The sequence below is a fragment of the Alexandromys fortis genome, unplaced genomic scaffold, assembly GCF_014885135.2.
Source record: "Alexandromys fortis isolate MF-2015 unplaced genomic scaffold, M_Fortis_MF-2015_v1.1 scaffold_87, whole genome shotgun sequence".
Lineage (NCBI taxonomy): Eukaryota > Metazoa > Chordata > Mammalia > Rodentia > Cricetidae > Alexandromys > Alexandromys fortis.
In genome coordinates, this window is record NW_026067971.1 from 7,289,887 (window position 1) to 7,311,346 (window position 21,460).

Here is a 21,460-nt window from a genome sequence, read left to right on the forward strand (position 1 = left end):
ACTCTTTCGGGGTAACTGAGAGGCAGCAGCGTATGGCAAAGGTACTGAGCCAGACTGGTAGACGCTGAAAAGTATGGCTTCGCCTCTCTGTGCCTTGGTTTCCTCATCTGTACGCACGGCAACAGCGGTAGCGCCTCTCCCAGGAGTGAACTTGTGGTTTCAGAAGGGCCACATTCAAGCCTCTAATTGCCCCGCACCGCGCCCCGGTGTCTGCGCTCTGTGCGCCATTACCCAGTTCACGAGCTTCGAGCAAGGGAGCTGGAGGTTGAAATACACAGACACACACAGACAGCGACACGGGTCATCCTTGAATTTCCCAAGAATGCCCCCTTTATTGTGTTCAGGGGAAGATTATATAGAGATAGCCACGCCCCAGCCAAACTCACCAGAAACCACTCTCCTGCCATCAGGAACTCCTGAAAGTCTCGTGCTCAGAGCAGCTGTAGGCACTCAGATCAGGGGAAAACAACTTGCTTACAAGAAATTCAGGATCTGGGGTCTCACTGCTCCCAACATCTAATCATCCCTGTCTCACTGATGGGATGAGGCTCTGTGATACCGTGGAGGGGTGAAGTATCGCGATTTAGAACGTTAGTGTATGGGACTATATGGGGCACTTTAACAGCCATTTGCTTTTGGTCTCTGTGTCTAACCTAGCATTTTTGTGTGGCTACTAAACAAAACTCCAAAGTATAAGTCACACTTCAGAGTCTGATCTCTTTTAAAATTCCCCTTTTCGCAAGGGTTTATTAGGCTCACTGTTTTAGAGGGTACAGCCTGTCACGGTGGGGAAGGCCTGCCTTTGGTTGATGCTTTATCACAGCTGCAGAAAGCAAACCGAGACGCCAGCTTTGCTGCCCATTCTGCCTGGCCTTCTTGGTTGTTTTCCTAGGGCCTTGGCACAACCTCCACGGCTCTAGACTCATACATTTGGCATGCCTACCAGATCAGCGCCATTTGGATGAGATATTCCCAGGCAACAGAGGACCATGGTTACAGCAGCCTCCCTGTGGGTAAACCAGGCAAGATACGTCCCTTATTTGTCCAGGGTGCTCCTTTTGTAAATATCAGTCTGCCAATGAAAGTCTTCCTTATCAAACTACACATTGTCTACATCTTTCTATTCTGTTTATTGATTTCAAATTTCACCGCAAATCTGGCTAAAGGCAGTGAGTAACTGCCATGGCACATTCTAGATGCAATGCTATCATGAAATTCTCTTTGGACAAAAAACATTTTGTCAAAAAATAAATTGAATTCAGCATTTTGAGCTGAACTCGAAATTGAAGGACACAGGCAGAAGGCAGCTGGATTCTCCAGGATGTAACCAGAACACATGGCTTGAAGGCCAGTTCTCTGTCAGCATCTTGGTCTTCTGAACTTCCACCAGACCCATGCATTAATCTCTGCCTACTGGGCTCTTGCATTCTTGTCCCATAAACGAGGTCTGAAGTCCTACGAATTCACAGTAGCCATCACAAGTTCTGATGATCGTTTTTTTGTATTAGTTAACAGAGAAACAAACAATTCATTAAATAACTAATCCATTGTCTGGGCCAAAACATCTGAGAGGAAAGAACGGTCTCACTATTAACCGTGGCTGTCCTGGAACTCTGTAAACCAGGAGAGATCCATCTGCCTCTGCCTCCCGAGTGCTGGGATTAAAGGCGCGTGTCGCCATGCCTGGTCCGAGAAAGGGTGTGTTTTGGTTCTGCATTAGCTGCTTTTCTGTTGCTGTGATAAAATATCCTGGGAAAATTAGCACTGTAATTCACAAGTCTTGGAATCCCATTAAGAAAATTAAAGGGAGAAGTGGGAGGAGAGGAGGGAAAGGGAGGGAAGAGAGAGGAGAAGGGGAGGGAGAAGAGAAAGGGGGAAGGGGAAGAGTGGGGAGGAAAGAAAGAGAAAATGGTGTCTTACTGGCTGGTTTAATGTCAGCTTGATACAAGCTAAAGCCATCTGAGAGGAGGGAACCTCAATTAAGATAAATTGTATTCACAGGATGGGGCTGCATGCTGGCCTGTAGGGCATTTTCTTAATTAGTGATTGATGGGGGAGGGCTCAGCCCATGGTGGGTGGTCCCTGCGTTTATAAGAAAGGAGGCTGAGCAAGGAAGACACAGGAAGCTAACCAGTAAGCAGCACCTAACCATGGCATCTGTGTCAGCTCCTGGTTCCAGGTTCCTGCCCTGCTTGAGTTCCTGTCCTGACTTCCTTTCCTGATGGACTACAGGGTAGAAGTGTAAGCCAAGTAAACCTTCTCCTCGGGGCTGGAGAGATGGCTCAGAGGTTAAGAGCATTGCATGCTCTTCCAAAGGACCTGAGTTCAATTCCCAGCAACCATCTGTAATGAGGTCTGGTATCCTCTTCTACCCTGCAGGCATATACGCAAACAGAATATTGTATCCATAATAATAAAAAAAAACCCCTCTCCTCCCCAAGCTGCTTTTGTTATGGGTTTCATCATGGCAATAGTAACCCTAACTAAGACAGTGTTTCCAGAGTTAACATGGTCCTGACTGAAAGGATCTGGTCAGGGTGTGTGTCCGTCCTCTATGCAGGGACAGCACTGAAATTTCAGAACACAGAGATCTTAAGGAGCAGGAAGTCTTGTCCATACTTCCAAAACATCAGGTAAAATAAAACTCTTTCCAGACAGGAACCAGCATGCAGCCCTTAACAATCAGACACCTCCCTCGGCAGTTACAGCTGTTAGAGAAAGGCACTTTTTCCTGTGTATCCCAGGCTGGCTTCAAACTAACCCTCCAGTGTTGGGATTAGAAGCACATGCCATCATCCTCAGTTTGTGCAGTGCTGAGGGCTGGACCCCGGATGTGCATGCTGGACCTCGGATGTGCGTGCTGGACCCCGGACGTGCGTGCTGGACCCCGGACGTGCGTGCTGGAACCCGGACGTGCGTGCTGGACCCCGGACGTGCGTGCTGAACCCCGGATGTGCGTGCTGGACCCCGGACGTGCGTGCTGGGCAAGTACTCTCAACCTACTGAGCTACATCTACAACACAGAACACCAGAAAATACTGTACGGAGAACAACCAGCAGATAGAGTATGACAAGAAAACCAGGCAATGGAAAAGTGAAAAGAATTTTGGCTAGATTTTAGAGTGTCCGTGAGGCTGTTCCAGAGAGGGCCAATTGAGGACAAAAGATCCCCCAAATGTGGGCAGCAGCATCCATGGGTGGGTGTCCAGGGTTAAATAAGAAAGCAGCAGGTCACCTCTCTCTGTTTCCTGCTGAGGGATGAAACTTGACTCCCACTCCTGTGCCATGAGCTTCCTGCCATGGACTGTCCCCTCGGACTGTGACCCCACACGGGCTTCTTGCCGTGGACTGTGTCCTTGGACTGTGACCCCAGACGAGCCTCCTGCCGTGGACTGTCCCCTTTGTCCCCACACGAGCCCTCTGCCGTGGACTGTCTCCTTGGATCCCAAATAAACCCTTCCTCTTTGGTTGCTTTTGTCAGTTGCTTTCACCAATAAGAAAAGGAACCAACATGGTTGATAGCACCAGCAGAATTTTGTAACAAGGTATTGCTGAAGTCCATGGAGCAGGTGAAAGAGACTTGCTGATTTTGTCAAAAATTCAATAGCGCATGGGGTTTCCTCTTCTTATTAACTTTTAGGTTGGGTTTTCAGTCACTTATGGCCCAAGGCATCCAACTACACCCTGGCCATCTCTCAGGAAAGAAATGAACTGAACATACAGGACACAGAACTTAGAATTTATTATAAAGATGAGAAAAAAAGTCACCATTATTAGCTCTAAACATTGGGCAAGCTTTTTAAACCCAGTTCTTTAATTTCCTCAAATCTAAAGTTAAGATAAAGATACTATTGTGAAGATTAAATGATCCAGCACCTTCAAAGCACGGGATGAAGCACACACCTGTAGTACTTGGGAGGCAGATGGGGAAGTTCAAGTTGGAGGCTAGCCTGGGCTACATGGTGAGCGCCTGTCTCAAAGAGCCAAAGGGGTAGGGTGGGAGAAAACACCTATCTAAATACAATGTGTTATTCTAGATTAGAGTCTGAGATAGAAAAAATAAAAGTCTGGATCTCTGTTAACACCGGTACACATAACAGTGGGCTGTGGTTGTGTTAGAGAACAGGGCGCTAGTGAAGGTGCCAAGGGGCCGCCCGGATGTAAATAATCACACAGAGACTATATTAATTACATCACTGGCTAATAGCTTATGCATATTTCTAGCTAACTCTTGCATCTTAAATGAACCCATTTCTATTACTCTGTGAATCACCATGAGGTTGTGGCCTGTGGCTGGCATCTTTCTCCTCCTGCATCTACATGGCATCTCTTTGACTCAGCCTATTTTCTCTCTCTATCTCTGTTCAGATGTCCTGCCTGGCTTTACTCTACTAAGTTATTGTCCAAAACAGCTTCTTTAATAACCAATGGTAATAAAACATTTACTGCATACAGAGGGGAATCCCACATCACTTCAGGTTTTATTTTGCCTTCTGTCTCGTTTATAAGCTGACTTTACATTCTAAACACACATAGTACTTGAGTCTTTTTGGCTCACAGTGTGAGAAGGTACAGCCCATGGTGGGGAAGGCCAGTGGTTAAGGCCAATACCACCAGCCGGGGACCAAGTGTTCAAACATGTGAGCCCATGGGGTACATTTTTATATCCAAGCTGCAGTGTTCTGCCTCTGGCCTCCAAAGCCTCACGGTCATCTCTTGAAAAATACACTCAACTCAACTTTTAAGATCCCTACAGTAGTTTTTGTTTTTCTCTCCACCCTGCCCTCCAAGACAGGGTTTCCCACACAGCCTTGGCTGACCTGAGACAACATACACCGGGCTGGCCATGAACTTTCAGTGGTCCTCCTACTGCTATTGAAATTACAGGTATGTGCCACTCACTACTCATTGGTAAAAGTCTCTGAAGTACGAACTCGAACATTGTTCAAAATCCCAAGTCTGTTCTGAGAGCCCTACACTCTCCGCCCTATGGCCTGAAGCACACGTGCCTCTGTCTCTTGAGAGCGCTCCATTTGGTGCCTGTAGCTTCGCCTGGCATCTCTGCTGAAGCTTACCCTTCACCCGCACAGCTTCACGAATTGGCACTGCAGAGCCATCCCTGCTACACACCACCCAGATGCTTCTGTGGGACCAAGACACACTCTCCCTTAGCCCATCACTCTAGCAACCTGCAGACCTGCAGAACCAGCACCACGCGGATGACAAGTTCTCCTGAGTTTGACATGGTCTGATGTCTTGGGCTACAATTGCAGTGGCCTTTAAGAACCTGTGCAACTGAAGTAGGTAACAGATTTCTCAGCAGCCAGGCTGGAGCACGGGTATTTTGAAGGCTGTTTTCTCAGGTATTCTTTCTAAATAGAAAATTTAAAAATGGGTTTATATTCTCATACTCTTATACCTTCCATTGGTGAAGCCTCACCCTCAAGACACCAGTTCCACCATATTCATTGTTTCTCTAGTAATTACAGCTTTGCCTACAGCTGCCTTATCTGCTACTGGGTTTGTGCTCCGTTTGAACAAAACTGCACGTTTCCCACATTGTTCTGCTTCTTCTCCCTTTGTCAATCTAACTAAAACAAGTGAGCAGAGACCTTGCCACAGCCTAAATGCTATGCTGCCTTGGATAAAGCTCCCCAGACAACAATTTAGCCATTAACTTCAATTCACCAATTCAGGACACGGCAACGTGGCCATGTTCTTCTCCAGCATGTCACACGAATGGCCTCTGGCTCAGTCCTGGCTAAGAGTCCTTGCTCCCCTGCGAAGCCTGGAGCCTGGCTGACCTTTCCTGTTCCTCTTTTCACTTGCATTCTCATCTGAAGTGTTTCCACGATGGCCCAGCGAGGCTCTGCTTACAGTATTCCACCCTGCAGCTCCAACCTGTTCACACTCCTGTCAACAAGTCCCATGGTCCTAAGAGTTACTAGATCATGGTCATCTCAGCAACAACCTCACCTCTTGGTGCCAACTTCCTGTACTTATTACTCACACACTCTCATGACCAAAATACCCCTCAAGAAGCAACTCAAGGGAAGCAGTGCGTACTGGGCTCACGGCAGGAGCAGATTGGTCCATGGCGGCAGTTCACGTGGTGCTGGTGACTCCTTCACACTCTGGTGGATCAGGGAGCAGAGATTCTGCCTCCATAGGACACCATCACAGCCTCAAGCCCTGCCTCTCAGTTTCCTCCAGCAAGGCCCCATTACACACAGGTTATACTACTTTCTAAAACACTACCATTACCCGGGACCAATCAAACACTTAAGCCTGGGGAGGGGAAATTTCACATCCAAACACAAACAAGCACATTTCAAGACGGTACAAACATCAGCACTGTTCACCCCCAGACCTTTTTCATCGTTCCAATTGGCAGCTTTGTAACCACCAGATAATAACCGCCTGGGCTACCCCATATCCTGGTAAAATGTCTACTCCAAAAGGACAGGTCTATCTGGCTATTTCACTACAGTGTTTCCAATGACCATCTTTTATTGTATAGTGTATCAGAACTTCAGTGTCGGTGTTTCCATGGATACAGCTCCCTTGTAGGCATACATCATGCACACCCAGACTCCCTTCAGCTGATGACAGCAGTTGCTGCCACCTTTTAGCCAATGCTCCTGCTGTGGGCATTGTGAACATTAAGAGAGTCCCTGCTCCGAGGATTTATTCAGACCTGCTGGGTTACATAGTAACACTTTTAACTCTTCCCAAAAGGACTGTTCTCCACAGTAGTTACAGCAGTGACTCACAGGCTCTTTTTCCTACACCACCTGCCAATCTTTTACTTTCCCTTTCTTTTAAGGTGGGGTTTGCCTAAGTTACCCAGGTTTGTCTCAAATCTCAAATTTCTGGGCTGGAACAATGCTCCTGCCTCAGAACCCTGAGAGCTAGGGCTGGCACACACTTCCACACAGATGGGAGATGGTACCTATTGTGACACACACATTTTCCTTTCCACTGACTACTAGAAATAGATGCCAATTTTCCCTGTGTCTTCAAGGGGTACGTATGTTTTTATGCTGGAGTCTACTGACTTTCTTCATATGCTGCTAAATTTCTAAGCATTTCTCGACCACAGAGTGACTTTTATTCTCTCTCCTCTGTGATGATGTCTGAAAGCCACGTCCTTTGCATGGCTCCAGGACAGACCTGACTGGATGGTGAGGAAATGATGACAGGGGCAAACACAGACGAGCTGGGGTCCAGAGGACTGGTCCCTGGTGGAGAAACCTCAGCACCCTGCAAGCTCAGCATGTTTATTATAGACAGCTGAGCAGAGAGGTGGGGTTGTCACATACAGATGAAGGAAGCATGGGCTATGACACACAGATGGATCAGGAACAGTCTCGGTAGGAAAGCCATCTGAGGCCATGAACGACCGGAGGGAGAAGGCCATGGTGGATGTTTTTTGTACACACTATCAGCATCCACACTTGGGTCTGGATGAGGAGTTTGACACTTCTGTAAGACGCGCACCACAGAGGAAGGAGCTTTGCCTTGTTCTTGTGGGTCTGAAGGTTTGGGGTCCTTGACAAGGTTGAGCCCATGTCAACTACCCGTTCACTCAGACCTCACTCACTTGGGTCCTCCTCAGCTTCCCATACCTGGAGATATTTTGCCTCCATTGAAGGCATGGGTGCTACTGGCAACCATAGGGTAAAGGCTATGATACTGCAAACATCTTACAGTATGCAGGGTGCCCTACTGGCAACCATAGGGTAGAGGCTATGATACTGCAAACATCTTACAGTATGCAGGATGCCCTACAACAAAATCAGAATCCAAATGCTAACAGTTCCGGTAGAGAAGTCCGGATTATAACTCTTGTAAACTTCACGTATCTTCATGAAGTGCCGGACAGTGCATGGCTGCTTCTGATGCCTTCAATAACCTAAGCTACAGTTGTGATGAAAATGCTGCCACTGATAATTAAAACAAATACCATGTTCAGGAAGGAAACAAGTCTAGACATCTGGCTGTTTCTGAAACTGAAAATATCTCCTGGATGTCAAACTCATCGAAGACTGCGTGGTACTCTGTATGTAGAGCAGGGGCTTGTGACCCCCCACTGAGGAAACACAGACCTCAGCACCACCAGTCTTCTCTGTGGCCAATGTTCTTCAGTAGCACTTTGACACCCCTTCCCTCTCAATAATTTAAGGAAATAAAGTCTTGCAAAATGAGAAATTTTAATTATTTAAAGCAAAGGCACAAGTAAACATTTAGGTTATCATACAGTGTTACAATAAAAAAAATCCAAGGGTACAATGAATTACATTTATAACTGTGCATGTCCAATGTATTACTGTGTTGTCTCTTCTCTGAAGCGAAGAGCTATGCAGATCTACAGGTGTGCTGTAAAAATCTGGGTTTTAAATAGCATCTACCCTACCTCCAACCAGAAATTTTAACTAATTTTAGAATTAAAAAGAAATTAATTTTAAATTATAATTGTTTGTTAATCTAGAGCAGCAAAAACTCTCAGGCTAAAACTCACTGTTTAGTAAGGAAACTGATTCTACAAGGTCGGCCATGGGTGTCTTGGTGCTGTGTAATAGCCACACTTGCCACAAAACATAATCGATATCCTTAATTTTTAAAAATTTGAACATTATAGTGCATTATGCAAACAACGAATGAGGAACAAATGACCTCTTACGACGCCAGGAATAATATATACTTCAAAAGCAGCAGACATTATTTTCAGTCAAAGGCACTGCTTGGAAATGAACAAGTTGCACTGTGCTCAGGGCTGGGAAAGGTTTCTTCAACAGAAATAGCCAGTCAGTCGGAATATGATGTTTCAATCAGCAAGGGCTGAGTGGCTGCCAACTGGCCAAGCAAAATAAAGACGAACCAAAACAAACAATCCAAATAACAAGAACCAGAGTAGAAGTTGTGTCAAACAAAATCTTTGGTCTCATTTTCCATAAAGAAAATGTATATGCTGATTTTGAAGACGCCAGACCTGGCTGTGGCTCAGGGGTAGAGAGCTTGCCCACCGTGTGTACGGCCCGGGATTCCATCCCCAGCAGTGGGGAAAGAGTCCTTTCAATGTGTCACCTGGAGTGGTAAGGGAAGGTCACTGTCCCAAGAGATCAAGTTTCCCATCATCTGTCATCCTATTTGTTCCCATAAAATGTCTTTCAATTCTTCAAGACATAAAGTTCATCAGTAGAGACACAGTCTAATGCTTCAAAGTGTTGAACAATATACTTACATTAATTTGGACGAAATGGAGTCAGATCAGGGCACAGTATCCTACTGGATGCTAAAACCCAGAAGGATTTATATCTAAGGTCTAAGTGAATTAAAAGATAACATCTTACTGTGTTCCCCAGGCCGGTCCCGAGCAGCGGGGACCACAGATCTGCATCACTGCACCTGTCTGGACTCAAAGCTCTGGAGAGGATGTTGCTTCTAATTTTCCACTGTACAAATCACAAGAGCATCAATGAATTAAGGTTTAATGACCGGGTTCTTTTACACCTAGTTCCAAACCAGAGAGGGTTATTCTCTGAGCTTATCCATCTTTTGGTGGGGCTTGGAATTGAACACAGGGTCTTGGGCATTTTAGGTAAACCCTCTAACTTCCAGGCTACACTTCTAGTCCCACTGAGGCTTCTTGATAAGGGGGTCAAGATAAAAAAGGAGGGCTATAACTCCTCTTATGTCACTGGGCTATTGACGGCCTCTTGGGCTAACAGTAGTCAAGTCTCTGTCAGGTAGATGAACACCCAACAGGAGATACTTAGGAAATTGAATTGAAATGAAAATTATTGATGTAACATTGCCAGAGAAAAGGGAACTGAAAAACTTGTTAGCTAGACCTCTAGAAGTCTAGAGAGAGATCTGAATTAATATCTTAGCTCTGTTAAATAACTAGCTTGTAATTTAGTAGGTGTTCTGAAAACAGAAGGCATGTTTCCAGTCCTGTCTGGGAAAGCTTAGCCCATGATGCAGCATAAGGCATTATATAGCTTTAGAAGGTAAACTACTTGTTTCTTCTACTCCATTTTATAAAATATTTTTCTTTGCGTATGCAACACTCTGTGCAAAAATGTACTTCCAAACACACTACATTCTATCTTCCTCTATGCCTCAGGCTACTAAAAACTGAGGGTGGAAAACATCCAGTCAACACAGGCCAGCAGCCTCTCCACAGGTGAGTATCGTTTCTCAATTTACAAATAACAAGCGTTCAGTTTTCTAGAGAAAAACTCTAAATAATACAAAGAAACGACTAGGAAGAAAGGGTTCTTATGGCTTTACCTGTCAATCAGAAACTAGAGGATTTAAATACTCACAGATTTCCCCCCCAGATATATTTGCTGTGCATCTTGGAACTTATTCTAGTGTAAATTACATTAAATAGATTGGCATGAACTAGCATGTGCTATAACCTCTTTGATGGCGGAGTTTATTAGTCACGGATGGAGTCAAGGACTTCACCAGTAGTGTTTGAACAGCGACCAGCCAGGATCCGCTGAGTACAGGCTACCCCAGCTGCTCCAACAGTAGTTCTGGTCCGGGTTTAGTTTCTTTACCCTGCTACTTACAGAGTCCTGTCAGAATGCTGGCAACGTTTGCTCCTCGCGTAAGAGGGTCTCCAATGCCGGGCGATACGGATTTATAAATATGTACAAATAATATATCTGCAGCTAGCCTGCTACTATTCTGACACACAGAAGTATGATACACATAAAATGTAGAAACTGAAACAAAAAACTTTCAGAACAGACAATGATTACTTTGTGTTTAGAAATTATACAGAAAAAAGTTGTGTTTGACAGTCCTCAATGACCCACTAACAGGGCTACAGTTTTAGTGAAGAAAACATATCCTCAAAACACAAGTTGAGCCACCTCTGTGCTTTGGCTGGATGTCTAGAGGAGCCACCTTGGAAACAGAATGAGGAACACCAATGCGCACTGTGATCAGTGAGGATAGAATATTGCACAAGAGCAGTTTTGTTTAAAGAAAATCCAATTTCCCACAGTTCTGAATTTTAAAATGGTTCTGACATTTCGACATAGCAGTATTTTCTAAATATGAAAAGTTAATATTCTGTAATACTGTTAGAACTCCATTTCCCAATTAGCGCACTCCAGTCTACCGTGGCAATGGAGATTCAAGGAACATTTGGCAGTCACGTGAGGCTGTAAATACAGACACGTACACACACAGGACAGAGGGCGGCCCCATCTCATCTCAGGCTGTCACAGTGATGGTCAGACCGTGGTGGAGTAGGACTCTCTCTGTGGGGGCTGCGTTCCCGGCACGCCACCATCATCCGCTTCGCTCTCACTGCCGTCTGCCAAAGCCGGATCCAGAGACGCGGAGCCAGACTTTCCACGCAACAGAAACGCAAGGCCACTTTCCTGTAAGGAACCATCCACAAACTCTTCGTCTGAGGAGGGGAAGGACTCACTCTCTCCTATCAAATGGCTGACGATGTGGATTCCATCAAACGGTGGTTGGCTGGAGAAGTTCCTCTGGCCTTTTAGGCACCTGAGCTGTTGAAAACAAAATCCAGATTACTGGATAGAGTCAAACCAAGGCAAACACAACTTTCCCATGAAAAAGCATATAATTGTGTTCAAGAAAGACAATACTTTGATCTATTTACTTAAAGACACAATGATTTTGAATGCTTTCTAACATTCTGACTCCGACAGCCTTATGTGCTAGATTTTACTATTCTTGTTCTACTGATTAGGAAATGGAACCTGGGAGGATCCTGCTGAGGTTTCCAAGTTAATAGCAGAGCTTCAATTCCAACTAAACATTTACTGTACTGAAGGTAAGGAACTCCATGTATACATCACCTGATTTCTACACACATCACAGACAGCCGGGCTGCATTATAAATTATACCATTCTGTCCTTGGCTTATTGTGGGGTAAAGCAGACAGCCTGTCAGTTCACCTGTGTATCAGCTGTACTGATAGGAGCTACGAACCTCAAGACCACACTCTTGACTAGTACACACACCATCTTGAAAGCATGTTACCATAACTCTGTAAATGATAAAACTGAGTCAGAAATCATTAAGTTTTTGAGTCTTGGAGCTGGGGCTAACTCAGTTGGCTGAGTGGTTCCCCAGCATACACAAAGCTGTGTGTTCTATCCCCACACCTCATAAACCAGGCTTGGTGGTTCACCTCGTGATCGTGGAGCTGGGAGGTGGGGCAGGAGTAGTAGGGGTTAATGATATTCTCAGCTACAACAAGCTTGAGGCCAGTCTGGAGTGTGAGGCGTCTCCAACTCCACAAGCCCAGCCTGTGTACCAGCTCTGACGGCTTTTCAGGGGATAGCTCTTCTCCCTTCCTGACCTGTGTTCTCTCCCGAGGGATTTTCAGGACTGAGAAGGTAAAAAGCTGTCTGTGGTTTCTATGGATTGGGTCTAAGTCTTGAGTTTAGAGTCAGAAAATTGTTAGCTCTTCTGACCCTAAACTATTCTCTCCAAAAGCACCTGCCTTTATCAGGTCAGACGCTGCTCTGCTTAAATCCCATCAAAGCCGCCCCCCCAGCACCACCTCCCCCTAGCACAAACACCCTACTGTACAGACACCTGTCCTGTCCTTGAGAATTTATGCTGCAGATATAATGCTCATTTTGACATTCTTTCACTTGTCCTGTATACTGTATCTTTTTTTTCCCTATTTAAAAAAAAGCAGAATTAAGAACAGAAAAAAAAACAATTAATTAGCCATCAAATATCTCAAGGGCACGCTACGATACACTTCACGCCCCTACCCTCAACACTCCTACCAGCCTTTATCCTCGTTCTCCGTGACAAACTCCTAGTCACTATCTTTCAAATCTTGAGATAAAGGCAACACGAAATGGGCAGGAAACGTTACAAACACTTTCAAAACTAACGGTTCTGAGAGAAAAGCCGTGGCAGCCTCGCCACCCTGCCTCCCAGCTTTCCTGACGAGACTTCCAGGAAGAAGTGCAGACACATTAGCAGGAACCAGGGGTCCCAGGTTCGGTGCAGCCATTACCTGGTCCCTGCCCTCAGCAAGAGAAGAAGAATATACAGGAGAGGGACAATGAAACTCAAGAACGTGTGGTCCCAGGGCGTAACAGAGGGAACCTAACTGAACTCAGCACCAAGTCTTCAGCAAAAAGGTACAGAATATCACAACTCCTCAGGGTGTGCGACCCGAGGCCATATCACAACCACCACGCTCTGATGCAACATCCCATCGCCATTTTGCAACACATGATTTATAGCTGTGATGCTGAGTTCAGTCAGTTAATCTCTTCCTTTCCCTCTTCTTCCCCAGATCCCTCTGAGGACATACTATGGAGCACGTGTCTCCCTTCTTCCTGGCTGTTACAGACGAGGGGCGCAGCTGAAGAACCACAACTTCTCAGTTGTTTGGAAAGCTGTGGTTTTCCTTTGCTCTAACAAAATACAAACTACAGAAAATTAACTATGGGCTGAGGACTCAGTTTCTTAAAATGAAAGGTGATATCTACTGCCTCTGTGGATGCTGCTGACACAACAAAGCAGAGCCATGTTTTGGTTGCACAAAGAAACAAAGAAAGGGAAGGGAAGGTGTCCTAGGACTGAAGCTGCCCTCACCTATCTCTGGACTAAGAAATGGGCACACTGGGTTATTATGAAGAAGGCCCCGGTGGGGACTGTAAGTGGGCCCCAGAGCAGGGAATTATGGGGGTATTAGTTTACTTTCAAAAAGGCTGCATATGCACAAATCTACTTAGAGGCTTCCTGTCAAGGGGCTTGGGTAAAGGCCAACACTAGGCCTTCTGCAGTACAGAGGCCCTGGTCTTCTGTTGTAAACACAGCACTTGTGACCATCTTCATCAGACTCTCAGTAGCTAACTATATTTCATAGACCATCACCCTTCCCAAGAAAATGATCTTTAGTGTTTGATAGAAAGGGAGACCCCTCCCATCTAAGGAACTAAAATCCTGGAATCTGTGTTTTCCCTGCAAATGTCCCAGGAGAGCCTGACATAGTCAAGGTGTGAGAATGGCTGTAGAGTTCTAGAGGCGGGGTTCACTCTTCTGTCGACTCTAGAGGAAGTCCTGGGTGCCTTGCCCTGGCTGACACCTCAGTGGGCCACCACCTTGCAGAGCACAGGCAGGCTGTGGTGAGCTAACCAGCCCCTGGAGGTGGGTCCCACAGCATTCTGTTTAAAGCAGCTATGGCTGTCTCCGTTGTGGACACAGGCAGGGCTTGGGGATGAATGTCCAAGTGAATAACTGCTGATGCTCACCTTAAGCTACACACTGATGCTCTTAGCCACAGTTGATGGATAGATAGTCTTCAGATTTTTCAAAGACTACAGAATCTGGCATTTAAAATGTTTTAAGAACTTTGGACTTTTTCATGACAATGAGACACATCTGCTCCTGGCAGCACCAATTACTTCAAGAGGATGATGGGCATTGAAGAGGCTCCTTATGGAGTTTGTTAGCCATTAGGGCAAGAAACTGCTCTTGCCTGGACTGCTTGATGGTATGTGGTATGAACTGGATATGCAGGACCCAGAAAAAATAACTGCTGAAGTTAAAGAAGGTGAGACAGTCCTTCAGGGTTCCTGTTCATCTTCTGCAGGACACAGAAGAAAGTGACTGACAAAATGCCAATATAGGTGGAACTGTCTTTGAAATTTCCTGCTTCATGGAAAAGTCTGATGGATACTATGGGACTGTAGGCTGAAGATTACAGAAGAACATTGGGTGACTGTCCAGGCAGTGAGATATCTCTGTCAATTCTAGAGTTTTGGAAGTTGCTTACAATGCACCTCCTATTTACTTAGGTAATATTATATCCTTCTGGAGTCTTTGGTAGAGTCGAAGAATAGACAGTTATAGTTTTCCTTAGTTATGATAAAATGTAGATATAAATATTGCAATTGTAATTCTCACTTGATACCTGTTTTATGTAATTTTACTATGCTAAAGTTAAAAACCTTCCTTTGTATTTAATCAGAAAAGGGGAAATGGTGTGGGAAGTCCTCCTGTATATGTATTGCTTCTATTGATTAATAAAGAAGCTGCTTTCGGCCAATGGCTTAACAGAATATAGCCATGCGGGAAAGATATAAATAGAGAGAGAGAGCAGGTGGAGTCAAGGAGATGCCATGTAGCTGCCAGAGGAGAAAGACGCAAGCTGTCAGTTGGAACCTTGCTGGTAGACCACAAACCTCATAGTGAAATATAAAATAATAAAAATGGGGTTAATTCTAGATGTAAGAGCTAGCTAGCAATATGCTTAAGCTAATAGGCCAAGCAGTGATTTAATTAATACAGTTTCTGTGTCGTTATTTCGGGTCTGAGCTGCAGGAACAAACAAGTGGCTTCCTACTACAGGAGAGAGAGAGTCCAGTGAGATTTGCTATGAAAAGAGGCACCATGTCTCAAATTCTAAACGAAGGAACCCTTTCCTGAAGTCTTGAGACCCCAGAAGATGAGTCTCGGAAAGATCAACCTCCCAAGGTCAGGGTCAACAGGGATGGCTCCACTTTCTCTTGTTTTTTTTTCATTCCTCTTTTTTTTTTTTAAATTGAAACTAATTTTTTTCAAACAGTATTTTCTTTTCTTATTTGTTTTGATTTTACACAAGATTCTTTGTGTAACAGTTATGGCTGCCCTAGAACTCACTCTGTAGATCAGACTGGCCTCGAACTCACAGAGATCCTTCTGCCTCTGCCTCAAGATGTGCATAACCACTGCCTGGCTCTCACACAATGCTTTCTGATCATGGTTTCCCTCCCCCAACTTCTCCCAGATGCCCCCCACCCACCCAGTTCCAGTCCTTCTTTCTTTCTCTAGAAAACAAATAAGCAGACAAAAAGCAAGCAAAACAGATTAAAAAAAAATAGAGGGGTTGGAGAGATGGCTCAGTGGTTAAGAACACTGACTGCTCTGCCAGAGGTCCTGAGTTCAATTCCCAGCAACCACATGGTGGCTCACAACCACCTATAATGAGATCTGTTGCCTTCTTCTGGCCTACAGGCAGGATACTGTATAAATAAGCAAATAAATAAATAAATAAATAAATAAATCATTAAAAAATAGAAAGCTTAAAAAACACATACAAACACAAAATCAGAAGCCATAATAAACAAGCAAAAGATCACTAGACAAAAAAACTCCAAACAAATCAAATGAAACAAGAAGTCTACAAAAATTCCACTGAGTTCATTTTGTGCTGGCCACCAACAGCTGGGCAAGCACCCTTCAGTGTGGTTAATCTTCCCAGTGAGAATCCTCTGGAGGTAGCAACATCAGGCTGCCTCCTGGGAGGGGTGGAAGCTTATGTCCACCTCTCTCCTCTAAGGGATCCTGTCTGGTTGGACCTGTGTGTATTCCTCAGTCTTAAAAGTGGAACAGTCAAATGTAAAGTCAACATCTAAGAGAAGCAGGACAAAAAAGCAACATGGGGAGGCCACTATCTGGCGAAAGACAGCTACACACCTATAGCACACTGAGTAGTCATTTCAGTCTCGTGAGGACACGATCTACTTAAAGAGAAGCTGCCAGGTAACTGCCAAAATGGACTGTATACGCCTTTAGTTTTATTATAAAATTATAAACTTACTATATAAATAAACAAAAGACAAGTTAGAAAAGAAAGCAATTCATGTTCCATAATCCGGAGACAAATAGTAATACTGTACCTTATCTTTTGAACTAAGTCACTGCATGTAGGACCTGACAGCCTGCTCCCCGCTTGCTAGCAAACCTCCACACTCCTGGTCTCATCTTCGGTGGTTGAGTGGAACCTCATTTAGGAGAGCATCACGATCCCCCTAACCAATCCTCCTACTGGGGAATTTCGAACCTCTCTCCCAACTCTAAGGAGCCACAAGGACTTCTGAGCACACACCTCTCAGAGCCTGGTTTGTTCTTTATAACTTCTATCGAGAGGGGTGAAATCCAGCACAATGGTTCTAATTCTCAAGAAGAGTCCACACCCTCAGCACCACCTGGAGATTTCCTTCTGATTTGTCCATGTCTCTCACCTAACTACTGACTGGCCGAAGATGATCGGAAACTCCCCTTCTTCCTCTCTCCTTTTCCCGGCCCACACGGGGCACATCTTAGGCCTTTAATCAGAACACAGCACTGAGGCCTAAGGAGATGGTTCAGCAGGTAGCGTGCATGCTGGCCAAGAGTGAGGATCTGATATCACCCCCAGTGCCCACATGAAAGCCGCGTGTGGTGGAGCACATCCACAGTCCAAGTGTAAGTGGGCGGGGGCGAGGTACAGACAGGGGGGTCTAACAGAACCACTGATCTCCAAGCTCCATTAGAGACCCTGTCTCAAGAAATTAAGTACAGGAGCCTAGAGAGATGATTTGGTGGTTAAGAACACTTGGTTCCCAACACCCTCTTAGGGCCTCCATGGCACGAGGCATGCATATAATGTACATATATGTAGAATAAAGACTCATACATTTAAGGTAAAATATACAAAAATTCCTAAATATTTAAATATGCTTAAAACTGACTTGCAACTTGATCTTCGACAGCACTAAGACAGACCAGCCAGGAAAGCTACTGCTCACATGCAGCCCAACTGAAAAAACAACAAATAAAACCACTCACTAGCCAAGGGTGTGGCATAAGAGAGAGAGAACCTGTCTCAAACAAAAATTAAAAAGCTTCATTTATTCATCCAGCTACTGAGGACTGAACCGAGGACCTGTGCATGGTCGAGAACACATCTATAGGTAAGTCTGATGCTGGAGGACTCTAGAAGAACATGCAGTAACAGCTGTTGAACATATATTTTATCTCTATCATTACTCCTTAGACTGCAGGAATGATTTTAAAAATCAGTTGAGTAACTCAGATTTCTGATTCAGTACAAGACAATACACAATGCCCACAAACCGCACTGAAAAGCTGGTGGCCCTGACCACATTCATTCATTCATTCATTCATTCACCCTTTACATGCCAGATGCCAGTCTCAGCGCGCAGTCAGGTGAGCACTGACCGGGGTCACGGCACTGGTTCTTACCTGCTGTGGACTGCGTCACCACGTTGTGCATTAAGAAACAGAGTAGAACAAAGTAAGACCATGCAGAACATATGTAAATAGCACTTACGGCACTGAATATACTTACCACTTTAAAAATTACCAACACTTTAGCCTTGTATTAACAATAAAGAGATCAGAATTCATGATTTCTCTGTCAGCAGGAAACCCCAACTATTTGCAATTGGCAAAGGAGAGTGGTAAGATATATAGCCAGCAAATATTATGGCATAAACGCTTTAGTTAATAAGAAAACAGGAAACTGTGATGCTCAGAGTCTGATGAAGGCTGTGACAGGAAACAGCGAGTCTCTAACTGCGTGATGGTGAATTCAAACACAGAAGCTACGGGATCGCTGAGGCTATTTCACACTGAAATCACCACAAGACTTCAGAGTGGGGGGGCTTTAGAGATGGCGTTTTGGAGTCCACAGGACTGCACAGTCATCACGCGTGTGAAAGGTATCCTCCGTCTACTCTAGAAACTAAACCACTGTACGTCAAGACAAATTTCTGTCCTAATTTCAGAATTTTTTTTCCTTCTTTTTTTCAGACAGGGTTTCTTTGAAGTTTTGAATATCTATCTATCTATCTATCTATCTATCTATCTATCTATCTATCTATCTATCTATCTATCTATCTATCTATTTTCCGGGAATTGAACTCAGGACCTTTGGAAGAGCAGGCAATGCTCTTAACCTCTGAGCTATCTCTCCAGCCCCCTCTTTGAAGTTTTGGAGTAGATCAGGCTGGCCCTGAACTCACAGAGATCCGCCTGCCTCTGCCTCCCGAGTGTTGGGATTAAAGGCGTGCGCCACCACCGCCCAGCCTAATTTCAGAGTCCTGAAGCCTCTAAATATAGATCACTACTAAATAGCAGAAAAATCTGTGCTGAGAAAATGATCAGCTGGGCAAGCGTCCACAGGGTCAGAGGAGATAGCGTGTTCTCCGCGTGTTTGTTTTCTTCTAGGCACGCTGTAGGGGGTCGTTAACTTGTCAAAGGTCAGGTTCATTTTCACACTCGATTTTAAAGAAGCACGAGTGATAATTTCCCAATTTTGACATCTGAACAAAGGGGTTCACACAATTAGAAAGGCATTATTTACATGGCACATTACAGCTAATGGTGCATATTACTTCAAGTTAAAACACCTTTCCTCCTGTGTGTGAACAGAGATTGCATGACGCACACAAGTACCACATTCTGAGATTCAAAAAAGAGGAAAAAGCACCGGGTATTTTGAAAGACAATCAATCCACAACAAAGTGGAAAAAGCCATCCACACGCCAAAAAAACCCCTAACCAAATGAACTTTGATCACTACTAGAGCAGGTCTTGCTGAGGTGAGTCATGTGACAGAGTGAGCTGCAGAACAGTCGCAGCAAGTTTCCAAGACTGAGTCCCAGCAGGTCGTGAAGCCGCACCTGACACTTGTGTTTGTGTGTCCGTGTCTGTAAGAGGGACAGCACTGCTGCAGGAACCACCACCACCTCACTGTGTAGATCAGGCTGGCCTTGACCTCAGAAATTAGCTAAAAGGCCTGTGCCACCACCATCGGCCTAAATTCTTTATACTTTTAATAGTTTATCCAGATTTCAGAATTTAAAACAGATGAAAATGGAAAATGATATGCTATATTTTCTGTCTTTTTTTACCAGCAATGCCAAGCAGAGGATGACTAACTAACCCTTATCTTCCCATCTGTCCCCAGCTGGCACCGGAATTACAGTAACTGTATGTACCACCAGGTTCAAAATTTTTCTTAATTATCAGTTTCTTTAAAAAGCTGTATTATAGCCAGGTGTTGTAATGCACACCTTTAATCCCAGCACTCAGAAGGCAGAGGCAGGCAGATCTCTGTGAGTTCAAAACCACCCTGGCCTACAGAATGAGTTCCAAGACAGATAGGACTATACAAAGAAACCCTCTCTCAAGAAAACCAAAAGGGAAAAAAAGCTGTATTATAACTAGCAACAAACACCCAAACCAAAAGATTTCCAGAGAACTCAAACAGGAAACCAACAAAAGTGATCATCTTGAGGTCATGACTTCTTAATCACTGTGACCCAAGACCCTAACATGCAGGACTCAGTAGTAAGTTAGAACACTAAGACACTTCACTGAGACACTCGTAAGTTAAAGCATAGGAGGGGATTAGCATTAAGTCATTAAAAACATCGAACATTCAAGAAACTGGAGCTTATGTAAAAATGTATGAAATGAAATCATTTATTCACACTCAGAAGCAGTGAAGAGTTGTGCACCAACATGTGTAAAGAGAAGAAAATTGGAAATTGGAAAACCTGATCCTGCCTATTTGCTTCCAGAACAGGAGGAAGGGGAGCCATCTAGAGAGACTCTGACGGCCACACATAGGAAGGTGTACGCAGTCCTGTGGGCAGGAAGGGAGACTACCACTGAGCAGTCTTCCCGGCAGCTGATGGATCCTGACAAAACTGAAACCATTAGCAATACTGAGACAGCACTCTACAGCCAGTGGTGATGAGGTCTGGAATGTATGAGGGCCTATGTAAATTTATGACCAATCTCAGGAAGTAAATCACTTCACACATGTCTACTCTGAACTTTAAGGCTAGATCAAAGTACCACGAACATTTCATCTGATTTAACCTTTAGCTGAGGCATTAAAAACACCCCACTGTTAGAAGATGCCCTCATGAAGCTTCTCTGTTCTACTTGGATCGAACTATGTTAACAGAAATTGCTAAAGCTATATGATGGTTTTATCAATCAGTCCACCAAATCAAGCCAACGTGCTCCAACAAACACTATAGATGCTTAAGAAAAGAACAAACAAGGCTCCTGCAGTCAGAGATCTCATGTCTGGAGGACGTCAGGTGTCACATCAGTGTACAACAATCACAGGAGAAGCCACGCACTGCCCAGAGGGAGCTTAAGGAGGAAGCAGGATGATGATGCCTGAGCTGGGTCTTTATGGATAAGCAGGTGTTAAAGGGGACTCCATACAGGTGGCATGGGAGAGAGCAAGAGGCCTGAGAAAGTAGTACATACTGAGAAACTACACAGTTTTGTGGGGCTGGGTCTAGGTCTTGAGAGACAAAACAAGAGAAGCAGGGACTAAACTAGGAAGAATTTCAATTTAGGATGAAGAATGACCTGATCAAAGTGATGAGGAGCCATGGAAGCAGGCAAAAGTTAGGAGCATGGGGGTGGGAATGGGGTAGGGGTAAGGGGAGATGGGGAGAGAGAAGGGAGAAGGGGAGGGTTGGGAAGAGCTTGGGGGAGTGGGATGGTTGAGATGGAAGAAGGGTGGATATGGGAGCAGGGAAGGAGATATCTACATTAAGGGAGCCATTTGGGGGCTGGCAAGAGGCTTAGCTTTAGAGGGGTTCCCAGGTGTCCATGGGGATGTCCCCAGCTAGG

General features: G+C 44.8%; 1 protein-coding gene across 4 annotated transcripts in view; it reads right to left on the minus strand.

Moving 5' to 3' along the window:
- Positions 1–8,194: 8,194 nt before the first annotated feature.
- Evi5 (ecotropic viral integration site 5) overlaps positions 8,195–21,460 on the minus strand; it is a 119,054-nt gene continuing 105,788 nt past the window's right edge. For all 4 annotated transcript variants that reach the window (XM_050155723.1, XM_050155724.1, XM_050155725.1 and 1 more), the window contains one exon: positions 8,195–11,540. In XM_050155723.1, the coding sequence (XP_050011680.1) occupies positions 11,256–11,540 (285 nt within the window). In that variant the 3' untranslated portion in view covers positions 8,195–11,255. The remainder of the gene's footprint in view (positions 11,541–21,460) is intronic.